The 15651-nt window shown below is 32.8% G+C and overlaps 2 protein-coding genes across 4 annotated transcripts; one reads left to right on the top strand and one right to left on the bottom strand.

The window, feature by feature from the left end:
• The first annotated feature begins 381 nt into the window (after positions 1 to 381).
• On the top strand, positions 382 to 2128 carry LOC108469751 (60S ribosomal protein L36-2-like). 2 transcript variants are annotated; one of them, XM_017770769.2, is made up of 4 exons: positions 382 to 611; positions 1212 to 1315; positions 1542 to 1741; positions 1844 to 2128. In XM_017770769.2, exons 2-4 carry the CDS (start codon positions 1214 to 1216, stop codon positions 1875 to 1877), a joined length of 336 nt encoding a protein of 111 aa, XP_017626258.1. In that variant the 5' UTR covers positions 382 to 611; positions 1212 to 1213; the 3' UTR covers positions 1878 to 2128. The 2 variants fall into 2 exon arrangements, with proteins under 2 accessions (XP_017626258.1, XP_017626259.1); XM_017770770.2 differs by lacking the exon at positions 382 to 611 and adding an exon at positions 708 to 824.
• Positions 1846 to 8118, bottom strand: LOC108465783 (uncharacterized). 2 transcript variants are annotated; one of them, XM_017766163.2, is made up of 10 exons: positions 7610 to 8118; positions 7150 to 7236; positions 5980 to 6983; positions 5789 to 5877; positions 5575 to 5678; positions 5391 to 5481; positions 4725 to 4800; positions 4512 to 4626; positions 3891 to 4422; positions 1846 to 3204 (listed from the first exon to the last, which is right to left on the bottom strand). In XM_017766163.2, exons 1-10 carry the CDS (start codon positions 7890 to 7892, stop codon positions 2712 to 2714), a joined length of 2874 nt encoding a protein of 957 aa, XP_017621652.1. In that variant the 5' UTR covers positions 7893 to 8118; the 3' UTR covers positions 1846 to 2711. The 2 variants fall into 2 exon arrangements, with proteins under 2 accessions (XP_017621652.1, XP_017621653.1); XM_017766164.2 differs by having other exon boundaries at positions 7150 to 7247; positions 7610 to 7749.
• Between the last annotated feature and the right edge of the window lie 7533 nt (positions 8119 to 15651).

Genomic DNA, 15651 nt, shown 5'->3' with positions numbered 1-15651 from the left:
TGCTTTTGGAATTTAAAAACTTCACCGACAATGTACATTTTAAAAATTTATATTAATGGATGTAAATAAATTTAGATTAATCGTTTACAAATAGATTAATGGTAAAAATTAAAGTCTATGTTTCAATTTGGATCAATTCAATTCTAATCCAATTACAAATATAGTACAGTTATAAAGATACGTATGATTAACTACAATAAAAAATCAACTCAATGTAAAACACAAGAAAGGAAGAATAGAAAACAATTAAATCAAAGTGGAAAAAATTAGATAAAACCTATAAATGGCATACGCAGAAAGTGAGAGGAAGACTTGTAAATTACAAATATAATTTAAAATCACAAACAAGCAAAGTGAGAGGAAAACTCATAATATCAGAATATGATGAAGGATAATCTCAAAAATTGAAGGCGTACCTTAGCAAATAAGCGAAGGTTTCATTTAGAAAATGTCTAATTTTCTTTTCTTTTCTTTTCTTTTTTAATACTTAAAAAGCCCAAAACCCAATCCCATAAACCTAAAATCAGGAATCAATATATTTGTTATATAAGAACAAAAACTTAATAAATACCTTTTTGCTTTTAGTCTGCCTCAGATCTCCGTCTCCACAGGTACCTCTCTGTCCTTCTCTCTTCACTTCTACTTTACTCTTTCTGAATGTTTTCTTCTGTTCGATTTCTCGGGGAACCAAGTTTAACTTAAAACCGCAACTTCCGTAGAAATATAAATATGATAGACTCAACTCAAATATTGAGCTGCTTTAGCTGGTTTCCTCGACTGTAAACGATTTAAGTTGCGATTTATCAACTGCTGTGCTTTGGTTGGTGGGTTTTTTGGATGATATGATACTATTTAGATTTTTATTTTATTTCTGTTTACAAGCTTTGGTTTCTAGTTGTTATTCTGTATATTAAATGTTTGGGTATATATATACATGTGCGTTAGTTCCATTTTGCAAGTTTATGCTTTTAGGTTTTGAAGCCCATTTTTCATTTCATGTGTGTTGATATACATATTTGATTGAGAGGCTTATAAAGGAAAGACGATAAATTGAGGGTTTGAGTCCTGAGTTAAGTCTTTTATTTATCAACCATGTCTGAAGCAGGAGCCAAATCAGAATGATCTGTGTTTTGGATTTGGAATTGATTGCAGTGCCACTCCAGTGTTATGTTTTCCGTTTCTTTATATGTGATTTGTTTTCAATTGAGCAGGAATGGCTACCAAGCAGCCAAATACTGGCCTCTTTGTGGGACTGAACAAGGGCCATGTTGTAACCAAGAAGGAGTTGGCTCCACGTCCCTCTAATCGGAAAGGAGTAAGTACATCATATATTGATTAAGTTTTATGTAGAATAATAGTTATCGAATATGAAGCAATTGAAAGAGAAGTTGAGAAAACCGCATAGGGAAGCAGTAGCAATACTTTTAGGTTGTCAAGTTAGATCTGCTGTTGTTCTTTGTATTTATCTTTTGAGAAGTCTGTTTCCTAGTTGGTGTTTTCTTAGCTTGAAGTCGTGGCCCTGATTTATCTAATTAATTCAGAAAACTAGCAAAAGAGTCCATTTTGTGAGGAACTTGATTAGGGAAGTTGCTGGTTTTGCACCATATGAGAAGAGGATTACTGAACTTCTGAAAGTTGGTAAGGACAAACGAGCGCTCAAGGTTGCTAAAAGAAAGTTGGGAACTCACAAAAGGGCAAAGAAGAAGCGTGAGGAGATGTCTAGTGTGCTCCGCAAGATGAGGTAATATCTTATATCCGAGGACAAGCAAGTATTCCTTGTCTTATGTTTTGAAGGGGCATTTGCATTCTGAAAATGGTAGTGAACTCAGTGCTTTCCTTGCAGGGCTCACCCTGGAGGTGGAGAAAAGAAGAAGTGAAGCTCTCTGGTGACAAGTCACCTTGATGATTTCATTAGAGAACTTTGTTTAGCATAAATTTCAACTTATTGGTTTGAGACTGAAAACTATGCACTGAATCTCGTTTGTTTAATTTTATAATGTATGCTAAATTTTTGTGTTTAGTTGCATGTCCTTGACATGTTGGGTATTGCCTTGTTTTCTTAGCCGTAAGGATTTGGAAGATTATCATTGAGTAAAGAGAGCATCTTTCGTCGTTTATTTAAACCAAATCAATTAGTGGTGGTCTCAAATTTTATCGTCTTGTGTTGCATTTAGCTTAATGAGCCCCGTTGAGAGGGGATGAGACATCAATCAAACGCTTTAGAAGCTGCCCATCATTGGGTCTAACAGACTTAGTTGGGAGTTGAGCAAAAATGTATATTCCTAAATTAAGAAAGATAAACCACACTTGTGATCACTAAACTATTTGTAAATTTATGTTTTGGTCATCAACATAAAAAAGCTGCAAAATCTCACTGAATTACAGAGTTATCTTTTAAGTCACTAATGATTGAACTGTTAAAATCGATTCTGGTGCAGCGTAGCTTATCCAAATAAAAAATGAGTTCATCCGTCGGCTCATTTTATGAGCTTCACTAGGACATTTCCAAGTTGAATTCCTTAACAGGAAGCGGCAGCAACAACAAATAGATTTAAAATATTAGTACACCTTATTTTACAAACATCATTAGATTGATAACTAGGTACCATCTAATGACCAGAGATCGGAAGAAGAATTACATGCTTCTCTGCTGCGAAATTTATTTATTGGTGTCCAAGAAAGAAAGGAGGGGGACGAACCTCTTGGGAAGGCTATGTTCTGAACCTCTGAGTGAGTTTCTCAACTCCTTCCCGACAATCTCCTGCCACTCGTTTTGCACCTTCTTTAACAGCCGAACTAAATCCTGCTGTGGTTTGCTGCATCTCCTGTACTGATCCCCTTGCCTTCAACACAGCCCCATCTTTCAATTCTTCAGCCTTTGCACCTGCATCGGAGGCCCATTTTCTCAACACTGAAATCAAATACTGGATCCTCTGGACAATCTTATCGATGAACTCTCTAGATTTGCTTTTTACTTCACTTGCCAATATCTTGAGCTTCCCCACCAACGTTTCACCCCTGCTAATAGTTCCTTCAACTGCAACTTGCTTCCCTACATTTACCCACGTATCTCCTGCAACACTCTCTTCATGGAGGTCATTGTCAACCACCACTTTGACGCCCTGCCTTTCCCACTGTTCCCTAGCCTCCTCCAGGGCTTTTGCCTGTTCTCTTGCTCGTTTCGCCTCATCCTCAGCCCATGCCCTGAATTATAGGAAGTTTTGTACCATAATTGAGTAATCAGTTTAATAATTGAATGAGAACAAGCACAGGCATACATCTAGAAGAAAAACTAAAGGGGCAAACGAAAGAAAAAGACAAACAAGAGGCAATAACTGAAACTCCTACTGAATATTACAGTGACCCCTAAAGAAGAAAAGCCGAAGCTATTCATGATAGATAAGGAATGCAGCAGAAACATTAATTTGACCACCATATAGAAGCCAAATGTATTTCTCAACTCTAGAACTTTACCTAATAGAATCATTTAGCAGTTAGCACAGGTCAAACTTTTACAGCTTTAACAGAGATTTCAAATTTATACAATGTCAGGAATCATTCAACATTGATCATCTTGCCTGGTGCATCATTTCCAGTTCTGCCTAGTAACAAAGGGGATATTTATCGATTGAGCAGATAGGCATGACTCTGAAATCTGATAAATGCAAATTCTCGGGAAATGAGAATTAACCAAAGTTTCATCTTACATTTTATTTAGCTGCAAAGATACAAGAGAACAAAAATATCCTATCACTCTGCATCCTTGAAAATATTATTCCATGAAATGAAGCATCTAATATATATATTTGAAGAATCATTTGTCATTCCTCCAGATTAAGTTGTTGAAGTATTGTTTCAAAACTATGTGATAATAAAGTTTATTTCCTTACCTGGCCATTGATAAGGCTTTTCTTTCCACCTCCAACTCATGCTGTAACCTGACAATCTCTTGGGTTTCATCCTCTGTTTCTTTTCGTAGTTTACTAATTCTTTCCCTCTCGTATGATATCTCTACTTTGTCATTTATCATGGTTTCCAACTGCTCCTCCACTTCACGCCTTAATCTTGAAAGAATTTTCGTTTCAGCACTAATAGCAGCACGGTCCTTCATTAGGACCATATTCTCTTCCTCTCTTTCAGCTCTTATCCTTTCCAGCTCGCGCTTTGCCTCTTCAGCCATTTTTTCAAAAGCATCAATCTTTTCACGTTCTATCGAAAGTTCTTTCTCAAAATTAGCATTAACATCTTTCTCAACTTCAGCTACTAAAGCATTGTGAGCAGATACTGCATTTTCTGCCACTGATTCAGCTTCAATACGTGCTAGCTCCTCACTTACAAGGTCAGAAGCTTCACCAGTTGCAATAGCAACAGCTGCTTGGGCCTTTGTCACAGGCTTATTTGGCTGGAACAATCTTGTACAACCTGACAGGATAATGACAATAACAAAGGCATATCAATCATTAAAAATAAGATGAAACTTGGAGAAAGTAATTACCATTGAGATGACTTACCAAAAGCAAGAGCTATTATTCCTGGTTCTCCAGTAGACAAGTCAGCTACAAGTGCAGGCCATGCATCTGGATTTATCTTATCAATGTCTATAAAACCAGAAAGTTGGTAGAGGATCTATACATGAACAAAACGGTAAAATTAATAACATACCCACTATAACATGCAAGAAAGAGATGAAATGAACATATAAACAAACTCAAAATATAAGCGACCTCTCGGTCAGCTTCTGGGAGTTGTCTTTTCTCTAGAGCCATTTTCCAGCTAACAAGATCCTGGCGTGATAGAGGGCTAGAAAAAAAAAAAAAGAGAGAAAATAAGAAGCTAACCACAAAAAGGAAGTAAAGTACCCTTGCATCTAAAATAAAGCAATTAATAATGAATGTAAAACTGCAATGCAATTTCACTCATGATTTTAGGTTTTAGTATATTCTATTAACATTTTACAAATAAGTTATAATGAGAATGGGTTAAGAAAACAATGGGAAAGTAATCGAGAATACAGATGGAAAAAGGCCTTGCAGATGGGCAATAAAATAGTGGGAAATTAGCATTGGAGTAAGCATTAATAGTGGCTGTAATTTTAAAAAATTTAGGGGTTTCATTTTAAAGGGCTTAATCGGAATTTCCAAAAAATTTGGGGTTTAAATAAAAAAATTTAAGAATTTTTGAGAGGCTTAATAAGAACTTTTAAAAATTTTGAGACTCAGTTAAAATTTTCAAAAAATTTAAAATGCTTAATAAGAATTACAAAATTTTGGTGGGCCTAATAACAAGTTTCCAAAATTTTTGAGGGTTCTACGAGGATCCTCCCCTGAGCATTAACCAAGCTAAATATCAATGCTTATATTGCAAAATGAGTTTAGTCTGAACAGGAATACCTTTCAGGAGAGAAGTAAACTGGGCCTCGATTGTAATTAAGCAGATCTTGATTTGAAAGCTTGCTTGAGATAAGTCCAGCCTCTGCCAAGCCTGAATCATGCAACTCAATTAGCAAGAATAGTTATAACAAAAAAGGAAGTTACTCTACCAAAATGACCAAGAATATAAAGTCCACTTCTTAACCTTGAATCGATGAAAAATCAGGGTCTTCAGGTATGATGTCATCAAATGCAAGTTCAGTAACATTCTCAACATACATTGCAGGATAAACTTTTGATACTACATTCCTGCAAGCAGCAAAAAGGATTAAATTTACAAGCATAAAGGTATCTATTACATGCTAATTCCTGATGGCTTCACACTGCCATACATGGGAGTAACAAGAAGGCATATATACCTTGAAAGAGCACTGCTTGCTGCCACTAACCACCGAGCATACTCACGACGTGTACAGAGTTCACCAGGTAGAGCTTCAGCCTCAATAACCTGGAAAAGATACATATATATGAGTAATAGGTCACAAGTTCTCATATTATCTGCAAGGGCGAATACACTTAATAATTCTGTATCTCAGTAAGAATGAAATACCTTCAAAACTCGAAGAGCTGCAAGTGCCTGCTCCTGAAACTGATCAACAACTGCAGGAACTAGAACCTCTCCCGGGTGAACCTGTAGATCTGCAGAAACTGCAGACGGAGCAGGTATACCAACTGGGGAGAAGGAACTCCTAGGAGTTGGTGATTCAAAATCTGGTATGCTATCTTTCATCCCATCACAATCAATTTTGCTTTGCTCTATTGTTAATGAATGAGCAGGTGCTGACACAGGGGTTGTTTGAGATGACTCACTCTCATTTAACTTATTATCTTCCAGAGATGCATTCTTTATTTCAACCGAGGGCAGAGACATTTTGCGACTCTCAAGGTTTTCTTTAGTTTGAGAGGAATCTGTGGTTTCCAGATTGTCTTCAGGTATAGCCTGAGGTTCTAAAATTGGTTCCAACTCTGAACTAACTGAGAAGCCCACAATTGAAGGATCACTGATTGAATTGGAACTAGAAGAAGAATCCACTGAGATACTGGAATTCTCTTTTCCTTCAAGTTTTCCCTCGTTGAGATCATTGTCTAGGTTTATTGGGTCAGACAAGTTAGTATCAATAGTTTCTTGGACACTAATCAATTTGTCTTCAATCTCTGAAGTTGCTTCAGGTGAACCAATGTCAAGGTTGCTATCTGACTCTCTTAGGTTTGATGCAACAGAAGAGACACCCACAGCATCAGATTCAGGCAAGTTAGGTGATATCGGAGTTGTGTCCAGGAAAGCTGACTCCCCATCCAAAGATGAAACATTCTGCCTGTATTCTTGAATAGAACTGGTGTTACTGGCACTATCACCATTGGACGTCGAACTGTCTACTAAGTACGTCCCATTGTCATTATCAAGATTATTTTCAGAAGTGCCGCTGGATTCGGTAGGTGCCGAAAGATCCTTATGTGTTCCTGTTTCAATTTCATTTTCTTTGGCTTGTTCACTATCGTTATCAAATGAAACTTCCTGTTGAGCTGTTAAGGGTTCCAACTGCTGTTTGGGTCCTGCAGTCAACAAATGGTATAATCTTTCAACACCAGTTCTCGGGGATTGTTGTCAATTCATCTAAATTAAGTCCAATAAACACAGAAACCAAAAAAAATTAACAGAATATAAATAGATAGAAGAGCATGGTAATAGAACCAAGTGAAATTGAAAGAGACCACTTACTGGAAGTGCTTCGATTACTTAGGGACATTGCTGCAAAGGAAAACCCTGCTACCAGCACAAGTCCAGCTGATCCAGCTCCCATAATTCCTAAAAGCAAACTACTTACGAATTGTTATTAGTCCATAATATGGAAACCAACTAGTTTAATTAGTCCAAACAACCCTGAAAGCTATTTGCGGGATTATGCCTCAAATTCAATGCCTAAATATCATATGATTCATATATGCTTCACTGCTATGAAATAGCTTTGATTAACAGACAGTAAACTAACATTTAGTGCAAGGAAACATAATTAAAAACTTAATCAGAAAACATAATTAAGAAGCCAAATTGCAAGCAAGAAATGTTTTAACATTTTCTTATTCTCTTCTACTCAACTCTTGAAAACAAAAGACAGCCGAAATTCAGCCAAGAGAAGTAGTGAGAACATTTGTTTGTGCAAGGTATAATAGATAAATACCTCCAAACCTTCTTCTCCCTCCCGAGCCAATGGAATCTTCAACAGTATCCGAATCGGACCAGCCGGAAAAAGTATCCGCCCCAGCAGTGGAGTCCGATACAATCCGCGAAGCAACATTACGACGTCGTTCCAGTTCCTTAGTCCGGCTTAGTGAAACCGAGAGCAGACGAGGACGACGATAATCAAGCAGGAGAAGCGGACGTGGTTCCCTACAATTCCTGCAACGGAAAGCCAAGCGGAGCTGAGGAGAGCTTGGAGACCACGAGGCAGATGTAGAAGCCATCACAAACGGAAACGAATTGAGACAGAGAGAGGATGGAGAAGAAGATAGAAGGTGAAAAAGGTGATTTGTTCTAGCTAGGGTTTATGGTTGGTTGGTGTTGTGTTGATTCCTTCTTTTCGTGCAGACAAAGAGAGAAACAGGAACTGTGTGAATCTTTATCTAATTTTCTATGATTACAAAGGGACGCTGCTTCACTTTGAGTCTCCCTCTTGTCTTTTCTTTAATTAAATATACTAAAAATAAATAAATAAACATGATACCGAAAATAAAAAGTTTATAATTTAGGCACTATCATTATATATTATTTTCATTTTAATCATTATAGTTATATGCACTCCTCATTAGATACATTCATTTTAATCCTTCAGTTTTCATTTTTTGTCTTTTAAGAATTATTTTTAGTTTTTCCCACTAAAATCCATTTTATATGGAATTATGTGCGTTTTTATAGAAAAAAGTTTTGAGTTTTTACAACAAAATCCCAACTTATCCTTTTCATTTCCTTTATTTTTTCCCGAATTAATTTTATTTTTTAATAAAAGGAAAAACTTAAATTTTTACAATTAAAAATAATTTTATCTTTTAATTTCTTTTATTTTTTTAGTCAAAGAGAAAATTAGGGTTTTACAAAATTATTGGGTTTTTTAAACAGTGAAAACCTTTTTTTTAAATAGAATTGAGTTATATGTGAAAAATGTGACTTTCATCTTAGTATTTGAATAGCTTAATTATTTGTAAAACCTATTTTTAAAATTAAAATTAATTCTATAAAAGAAATATTTTTGGTATAATTTTATAAATTAAAATGAGTGATCAAAATGAAAATTTACTAAAGTTCGGTAATTGAAATGAGTTTATGTAATGATAAATTAATGACAAGTGACTAAAATGATAAAAATTGTAACAACAGTGACTGAAATGATAAAAGCATCTAACAACATAGCCTAAATTTGCAAACTTTTATTTTTGATGCCTAAAATAAAAACTTATGAGAGTTAAGTGACCAACCGTATAGTTAACTCGTAAATAAATTGCTTAGCAAGTTTTTTTTTTTTTTTACCCAAGTTAAGTTCTAGGAAATAGAACATAAAAATAAAGCTTAAATACAAAAAAAAGTAAAATAATTAAAATTTAATTAATATCTTAGTAGAAAAATCATACTTAATTAAGGTTTGAATAGAAAATTACATATAATTAATGTCTTAATTGAAAGTTAGGAATCAATTAACATCACGTTTTGTTCACTGTAATAAAATAGGGCTGTAATTGAATAAAGCTGTAATGGAATGGAATAGAGCTGTAATAGCATTCTTTTGTTTAGTTGAATGGAATAGATGTTGTAATAGTATAAGGAAAAAAGGCTTAAATGACTAAAGTACCCTTAGCATAATTTGTTTAGGTAGATAATTATTGTTATTGTTATTAAATTTTAATAACATTATTATTAAATATATTTTATTAAAATAATAATAAATAATTTAATCATATTTTAACATAATTATTATTAAATATAATTTAATAAAATAATATACAATTCAATAATATTCTTAATATAATTATTATATGAATTAAAAATCATAATATATAATATTATTAAAATAATATATAATCTACTTTATTATTTTTAAATTGCATTACAATTTAATGTGCTAAAAGTAGGGAGAAGTTAAAAATTATTTTAAGGTTAAAATGAATAATTAATTTATAAGAGATCAAATTATAATTTTATCATTATATTAATTTATGATTTGATAAAATTTAAAAGGTTTTATTACAAATTTACCATTTTGGGAGAGTCACATCTTCGTGACTTTAATATTATGATATAAATTTAATTTAATCAAGGAATACCTTTGCATAATATCTATATGAGGAATATATTAAATCCAATCAATTATAAAACTTACAAAATTATATTTCAACAAAATTATCTCAAATTCATTAAAAATAGAAAAGTAAAAAGATTATTAAAAAATCTTAGTATGGAATAATATTAAAGCCTTTGGATCGATATGTACATGTGAATACAAAATAAAACAATAACTATACCAATATTTTCTTTCACAAAATTATTACATGCCGAGAGATAGACTAGTGGTTCTACTACGAGCTACCAATTTTTTTTCATTTTGTCAAATTCATTTTTTTAGCAAATAAAATATAGTATTATTAACATTTAAACATGGATCTTTTAAGAATTTTGTAATTAAAAATTTTCAAAAATAATGAATAGACCTACACTAGATACATCATACATATACTACTCAACACCTACAACCGAATGAATCCAAAAAACATAAATTGTAAATGCTGCAGATTATGTAACAGCTTATTCAAAGTATACTTTGCATCCATGTCATCAATCTCTTCCTTCGTTTCAGCTTCATTGAGAGACTTTGATATTGATTCGAATAACTGCTTATTCAAAGTATACTTTTCACTGTTATCAATCTGTAGACATTCCTCATCGTAATTTTTCTTTTGCTGCATCTGAAGCACACTCTTACGCTTTTGAAGGAGCAACCACATGTCTAATTCTTTTATAATCCAAAGTACCTGAAAATAATGCAATAAATAGAACTTGCTCTTGGATGTCACACTTTCAGTATACCATCATAGTATAGAGACCATTATTATGGCTCAGCCATTGATTAAGGCATCTGAGCCACTCTCAACTCTTGGCACATAAGCAAAATTTAATAAAAAAAACTTACCTTATGCTACTTCAATTGCCTTGATTGTCCAACATCATCATTATCTTCATTCTCAGCCTCATTTTGCTCAAAATCATCCAGCAGACTCAGACATTGCTTCTTCCGATACATGGCAATAAATGGAACCTAGCATAGAGAGAAAACATACATGTAAGTTTGCATTTTAATTTCAAACTTTGAACAAAAGTTTTAGTATACTTACATCAAACTTCTCCACATGATGCAATTCCAGGAACCTCATAATATCTTCCTTCTTAATTTTGTTCAAGAGAATGATACCTTTACGATCTTTCTTCAGTTCTTTTATTGCAGAACAATATATATGAATTCATTAAAAGTTGATTATGTATCCAAATAGTCTCATCTTCTATGCTCTTTTTATCAAGTGGAGGAGCAGTTCACTAGAAGTTCAACCTTCTCCCCGCGATCCAAAACCTGCTCAAAAATTGAATTAATTATTGATTTGATCACAATCAGCTTCAGCATCTATTATTAGTTTTCCTTTTGAAAACAAAGAACAAAGAAATATCAAACAGTTATATGGAAGGAACAAACAAGTTAAACACCATTGTATTGGGAAATTATCAATTCGCACTTCAAAGAAAAGACCACCACCACCAAAAAGAAAGGGACAATCCAGAGTCATCCAGCCACATAGAACATTTATGATATTTAAAAGGCTCAAGAGATCGACCATAAGCAATAGCACGAAGATAGACAGCAAGTTTCTACACCTAATATATTCTTAAGAATATTCAAGCAAGCACCTCCCTTGTTTGTCTAGAAAACCACAATCCAAAACAATATATACTATAACTTTAGCAATACCATTTTCCATACCTTAGTTTCAAGGAAATTAGTGAACTGAACACTAGGTGTTTTGCCATAGAAAAACATTCATTTCAAACATAGTCCTGAACCTTTAAATAGAAATTTTTGGAATGAAAAATTTTAGTTCTTATTACATTAACCCATCAAACCATATCTATGTATAGGCATTTGTACTACTAGTTGCCAAAAATTCCATGGCATGGTAAGGCACAAGAAGATATTCAGTTGGGCTATTATACTACTACATGGTGTTTGGGTTGAGACCATACTGCACGGCATTAAACTAATGCACCACAAGGAGCTGGATGTACTTTTAAAGTCCTCACTACAACATTGTTTGCATAGGCTGCATCTAATAGGAGGTTTATCATTCTTACACATATATTGACTTTTAAGCTAAGCTTTGAATCAAGAAATACTTGATAAATTGACCAAGCCACTAACTAACAAAACCAGAGTAATAGAAGGTTGAAAGGATTATTATCCTCAGTTAGCAAACTCGTCTTTTGCAAACCCGTCTTTAATATCTAATTCACTCTAATCTAACAAAAAATCAGTAGTAATAGAGTTTAGATTGCCCCTTTGTACAATTATTAGGTCCATCCTTCAAAGCTAAAGAGAATACATACACATACACACACACAAAAAGAAAAAGAAAAACTGTTTGACATGGAAAATCTACCTTACATATACTTTCTCACTCCATTATAAGAACTTGAAGAGAAATTCCCAACAAATATAATTAACCTAAAATAACTTGAATTAACCATTACTTCACTTCCTATAAATCGAAAAATAACATAAATTCCTAAACACCAATATAAAATGCCTACAAAAAATCCAATTCCATCATTACCTAAAAAAAATACAATTGACCGTAAGCCAACTTCCTATGAAACCAAAACCAATGACTGAGTGAAATTAACATAACTTGCTTAATACCCAGATGAAGAAATACAAAATTGAAGATAAATAAAAAACCGTAGCACCAAATGAACTAACATTTGCAGAGATTAAATGAAAAATATTCATTAAGAAAAGAGTTTATAGGGGGAAAATACACAACCTGGAATGAGAGATAAGAAGCTGAAAAATATATCAGAGACCTATAACAAATTTTGACAATCAAAGAATCAAACAAAAAAAAAAACAGCTGGTGCCTTCAGTTTCATAAGCCAAGGAAACAAAGAAATATATCAGAGACCCATAACAAATTTTGACAATCAAAGATGACCATGAGAAGAGTTATGAAGTTTTATACAAGAAGAGTTATGAAGTTATGAGGAAGGAGAAATAAAAACAGGAGATGAAATAAAAAAAAACGTACCGGAGATGAAGATGAAGGGCGAACGTGCTGTTGATTTGGGGAAAAATGTTGGAAGAAATCTGGAGCAAGGGAGAAGAAAGCAGGCTATTTTGGGGATAAATTTTACACGTCTAGTGTTGAATAGAAATTTAGTGCCCTCACCCCGGAATACCTATTACAGCATCTAAGGTAATATGAGCGTAATAGCAAATTGGTGGAATGAAGTAAATGGTGAACCAAACGGTGTAATAGCAAAAAATCACTGTAGCGCGCGGAATTGGGCAGGAATGGAATGAAGTAAACAGTGAACCAACCATGCTGTAAGTTTTCTCTGAAGTCTCTATTGACTAGGGTGTTCAAAGAAAAATAATTCCCTTGTTTCAATTTTCTAGAGTCATTGGAAAGGCATAATCCTTTCTTCATTTGGAGAAGCTTGCATGCTGCCAAATGGTTGCTCGTAAAAGGTATACATTGGCGCTTTGGTAATGGAAACGATACAAGAGTGTTTCACGACCCTTGGCTCATGAATGATCGAGATTTTTATGTTATGTCCTCCCCGCTACTAGGCATAAAAGATATAAAGGGTGAAAGATTTGTTACAAAGTGATGGGGGTTTGGGATAAATCCTTTCTTAAAGGCATTCTGGTTTCATTGGACGTAGCTCGAGTCATGATCATTCCCTTTAGTCTTCAGTTGCCTGATCTTGTATGGCATTTCACCAAGGTAGTTATATGGTCCAATCCGATTATGTGCTTGTAGTGAATTCTTTTATGAATATTGAGCAAAACCTTCTTGTTGCTAGTGGGTCGCATATTTGGAATGCCCACCTTCCTCCCAAAGTGAAAGATTTTGTATGGCATTGTTTAAAGAATTTTATTTCATATAGAGCCCATTTGTTGGAAAAGGGGTGTAACGTTGACCCATACTATTCAGGCTGTGGTGAGGTGGAGATTATTGACCATTGTTAGGCCCAAAATACCAAAAGGGGATGGATTAGTTTTTTTTAAATTCTTTGCAAAATTATCCTAAATGATAAGGAAAGGGAAGAAAAGCTTGGACAATTCGATTTTTAGTGTTTCAACTCCAATTGTCTACCTCCACTACTTTGGTATACCTCAACCAAGGATTTTTCATTTCACTATACTTGAATTGTTACCTTTCAAGGAAAAGGTATAGCCTTTACAATTCATATTTTTTTCACAAGGCTAAGATAGAACATTCTCTTAGTTTTTATGGCTCAACTAAAATCCTATAACTTTTTTGGCTCAACTAGAAACCCTTTACAATCTACTTAATATTTTATACCTCAAAAACTTTAAATATGTTCTTTACAACAAAGAAAAGATGAGCAAACTAACACTGAACCTTTAGTAGGTGTGTGTTTGCAAATTGAAGCTCTAAATACAGAGATTTGAGAGTAAAAAGAGATGTTATAATGAACTCTCAATAATATGTACAAAAGAAGTGATGAAAATAAAAAATTTAAGTTGATTCTCTTGTGTTTGATGCTTGAATACGTCTCTCAATAATATGGGCATTGTAGATGATTTCTAGCCATTGGAAGCATTAATTTCAGGCTTAAAATTTGTTCCTGCAATGTATCTCTTGAGATTTGGCAAGATGTCTCGAGATATGGTTGAAAAATAACTGTTGGCAGGCTATGTCTCGAGATATGTCTCTAGACATACTGGCTAATGTCTCTAAACATGTAGCCCTTGCAGTAGAGTTTTGCTTCAAAGTTTTCATGTCTCGAGACATATAGTCGTAGGTGTTAAGATTTGCATACCAAAGTCCTTTAAAAACATTTTAAACAACTTAGAACATTTTGGTAGTAACCCAAAAATATTTAAATAAATTAAAACACATTTTTGAATACATTGCAAGTATTTGAAAATGCTTTAAAAATGTTTGATAAAATTTTCAACCATATTTTCAGCAAATGACTTGGGAAATATAATACATATAAAATTTATTTTAAAAGTTGTTATATCAAAAGCTTAAAACATCAAAGCTAACAATCTCCCCCTTTTTGATAAATTTAAGAGAAATTTGCATTTTGAAAAGTTCCTTTTAAATCATTTAGTCATTTTCAAAATAGAACTCTCCCTAATAAAATATTCCTTGAAAAATTAAGCACAAACACTTAAATAAGACATAAACATATTGAATTTCAATAAGAGATATACCAATGAAGCATTAAACAATTTCAATAAAATCTAACACTTTAAAAAGACTTTATGCATGCATTCAACATAAACATGCTTATGCGTATATGTATAAAATACCTACTAAAAAATTTACTAAGCAAATAAATTTTCCAATTGATTAGTGGTTTAAATATGCCAAACGCCTATATACTCTTTAGAAATTTAAAATTTAGTCTCTATAATTTAATTTTATTGTAAGAATTGTTAATATGATTGTTATAAAAAAAAAGGTAAAACAACTTCTTTAGCCTTCAACATTTATAGTTTTTGTTAAATTGGTCCTTACCCTTTAAAAGTACTTAAACAATTACAAAAAAAGGTTTTAAAATTCAATTTTTTCCATATCTTTAATAAAAATTGTAAAAATTTGTGAAAGATTAAAACTCTTTAAAATTAAAAAATTAGAAATATGAAAAGTATAAAAATTCTAAAAATAAAAAAAAGTATCATTTACCCATGAATGGTGATAAGATCTTTTAAACTTTAAGCTATTCGTTTCGTCTATATTAAATCAATTTTGAACAAATTTTTTATTTTAAATCAAATTAATTATACATCAAAAATATTTTTATATAAATTCAATTATAAAGTATATAAAATATTAGTGTAGAATAATTTTAAACAAAGATACAAATTCAAAATCGGTTCAAATTAAATTTATATATATTTTAAAATATACTATATTAAAAGGTTTTTATATA

The sequence above is a fragment of the Gossypium arboreum genome, chromosome 8 (assembly GCF_025698485.1).
Source record: "Gossypium arboreum isolate Shixiya-1 chromosome 8, ASM2569848v2, whole genome shotgun sequence".
In the NCBI taxonomy this organism is placed as follows: domain Eukaryota; kingdom Viridiplantae; phylum Streptophyta; class Magnoliopsida; order Malvales; family Malvaceae; genus Gossypium; species Gossypium arboreum.
This window is presented reverse-complemented; position numbering and strand designations above follow the sequence as displayed.

Excerpts from the sequence above, each read along its gene's own strand:
- LOC108469751 (XM_017770769.2), top strand. The coding sequence starts at position 1,214 with ATGGCTACCAAGCAGCCAAATACTGGCCTCTTTGTGGGACTGAACAAG. Across the intron at positions 1,316-1,541 it reads GTCCCTCTAATCGGAAAGGA|AAAACTAGCAAAAGAGTCCA; the intron begins GTAAGTACATCA and ends TAATTAATTCAG. Across the intron at positions 1,742-1,843 it reads AGTGTGCTCCGCAAGATGAG|GGCTCACCCTGGAGGTGGAG; the intron begins GTAATATCTTAT and ends CTTTCCTTGCAG.
- LOC108465783 (XM_017766163.2), bottom strand. The coding sequence starts at position 7,892 with ATGGCTTCTACATCTGCCTCGTGGTCTCCAAGCTCTCCTCAGCTCCGC. Across the intron at positions 7,237-7,609 it reads AGGGAGAAGAAGGTTTGGAG|GAATTATGGGAGCTGGATCA; the intron begins GTATTTATCTAT and ends GTTTGCTTTTAG. Across the intron at positions 5,679-5,788 it reads GCAAGCAGTGCTCTTTCAAG|GAATGTAGTATCAAAAGTTT; the intron begins GTATATATGCCT and ends TGCTGCTTGCAG.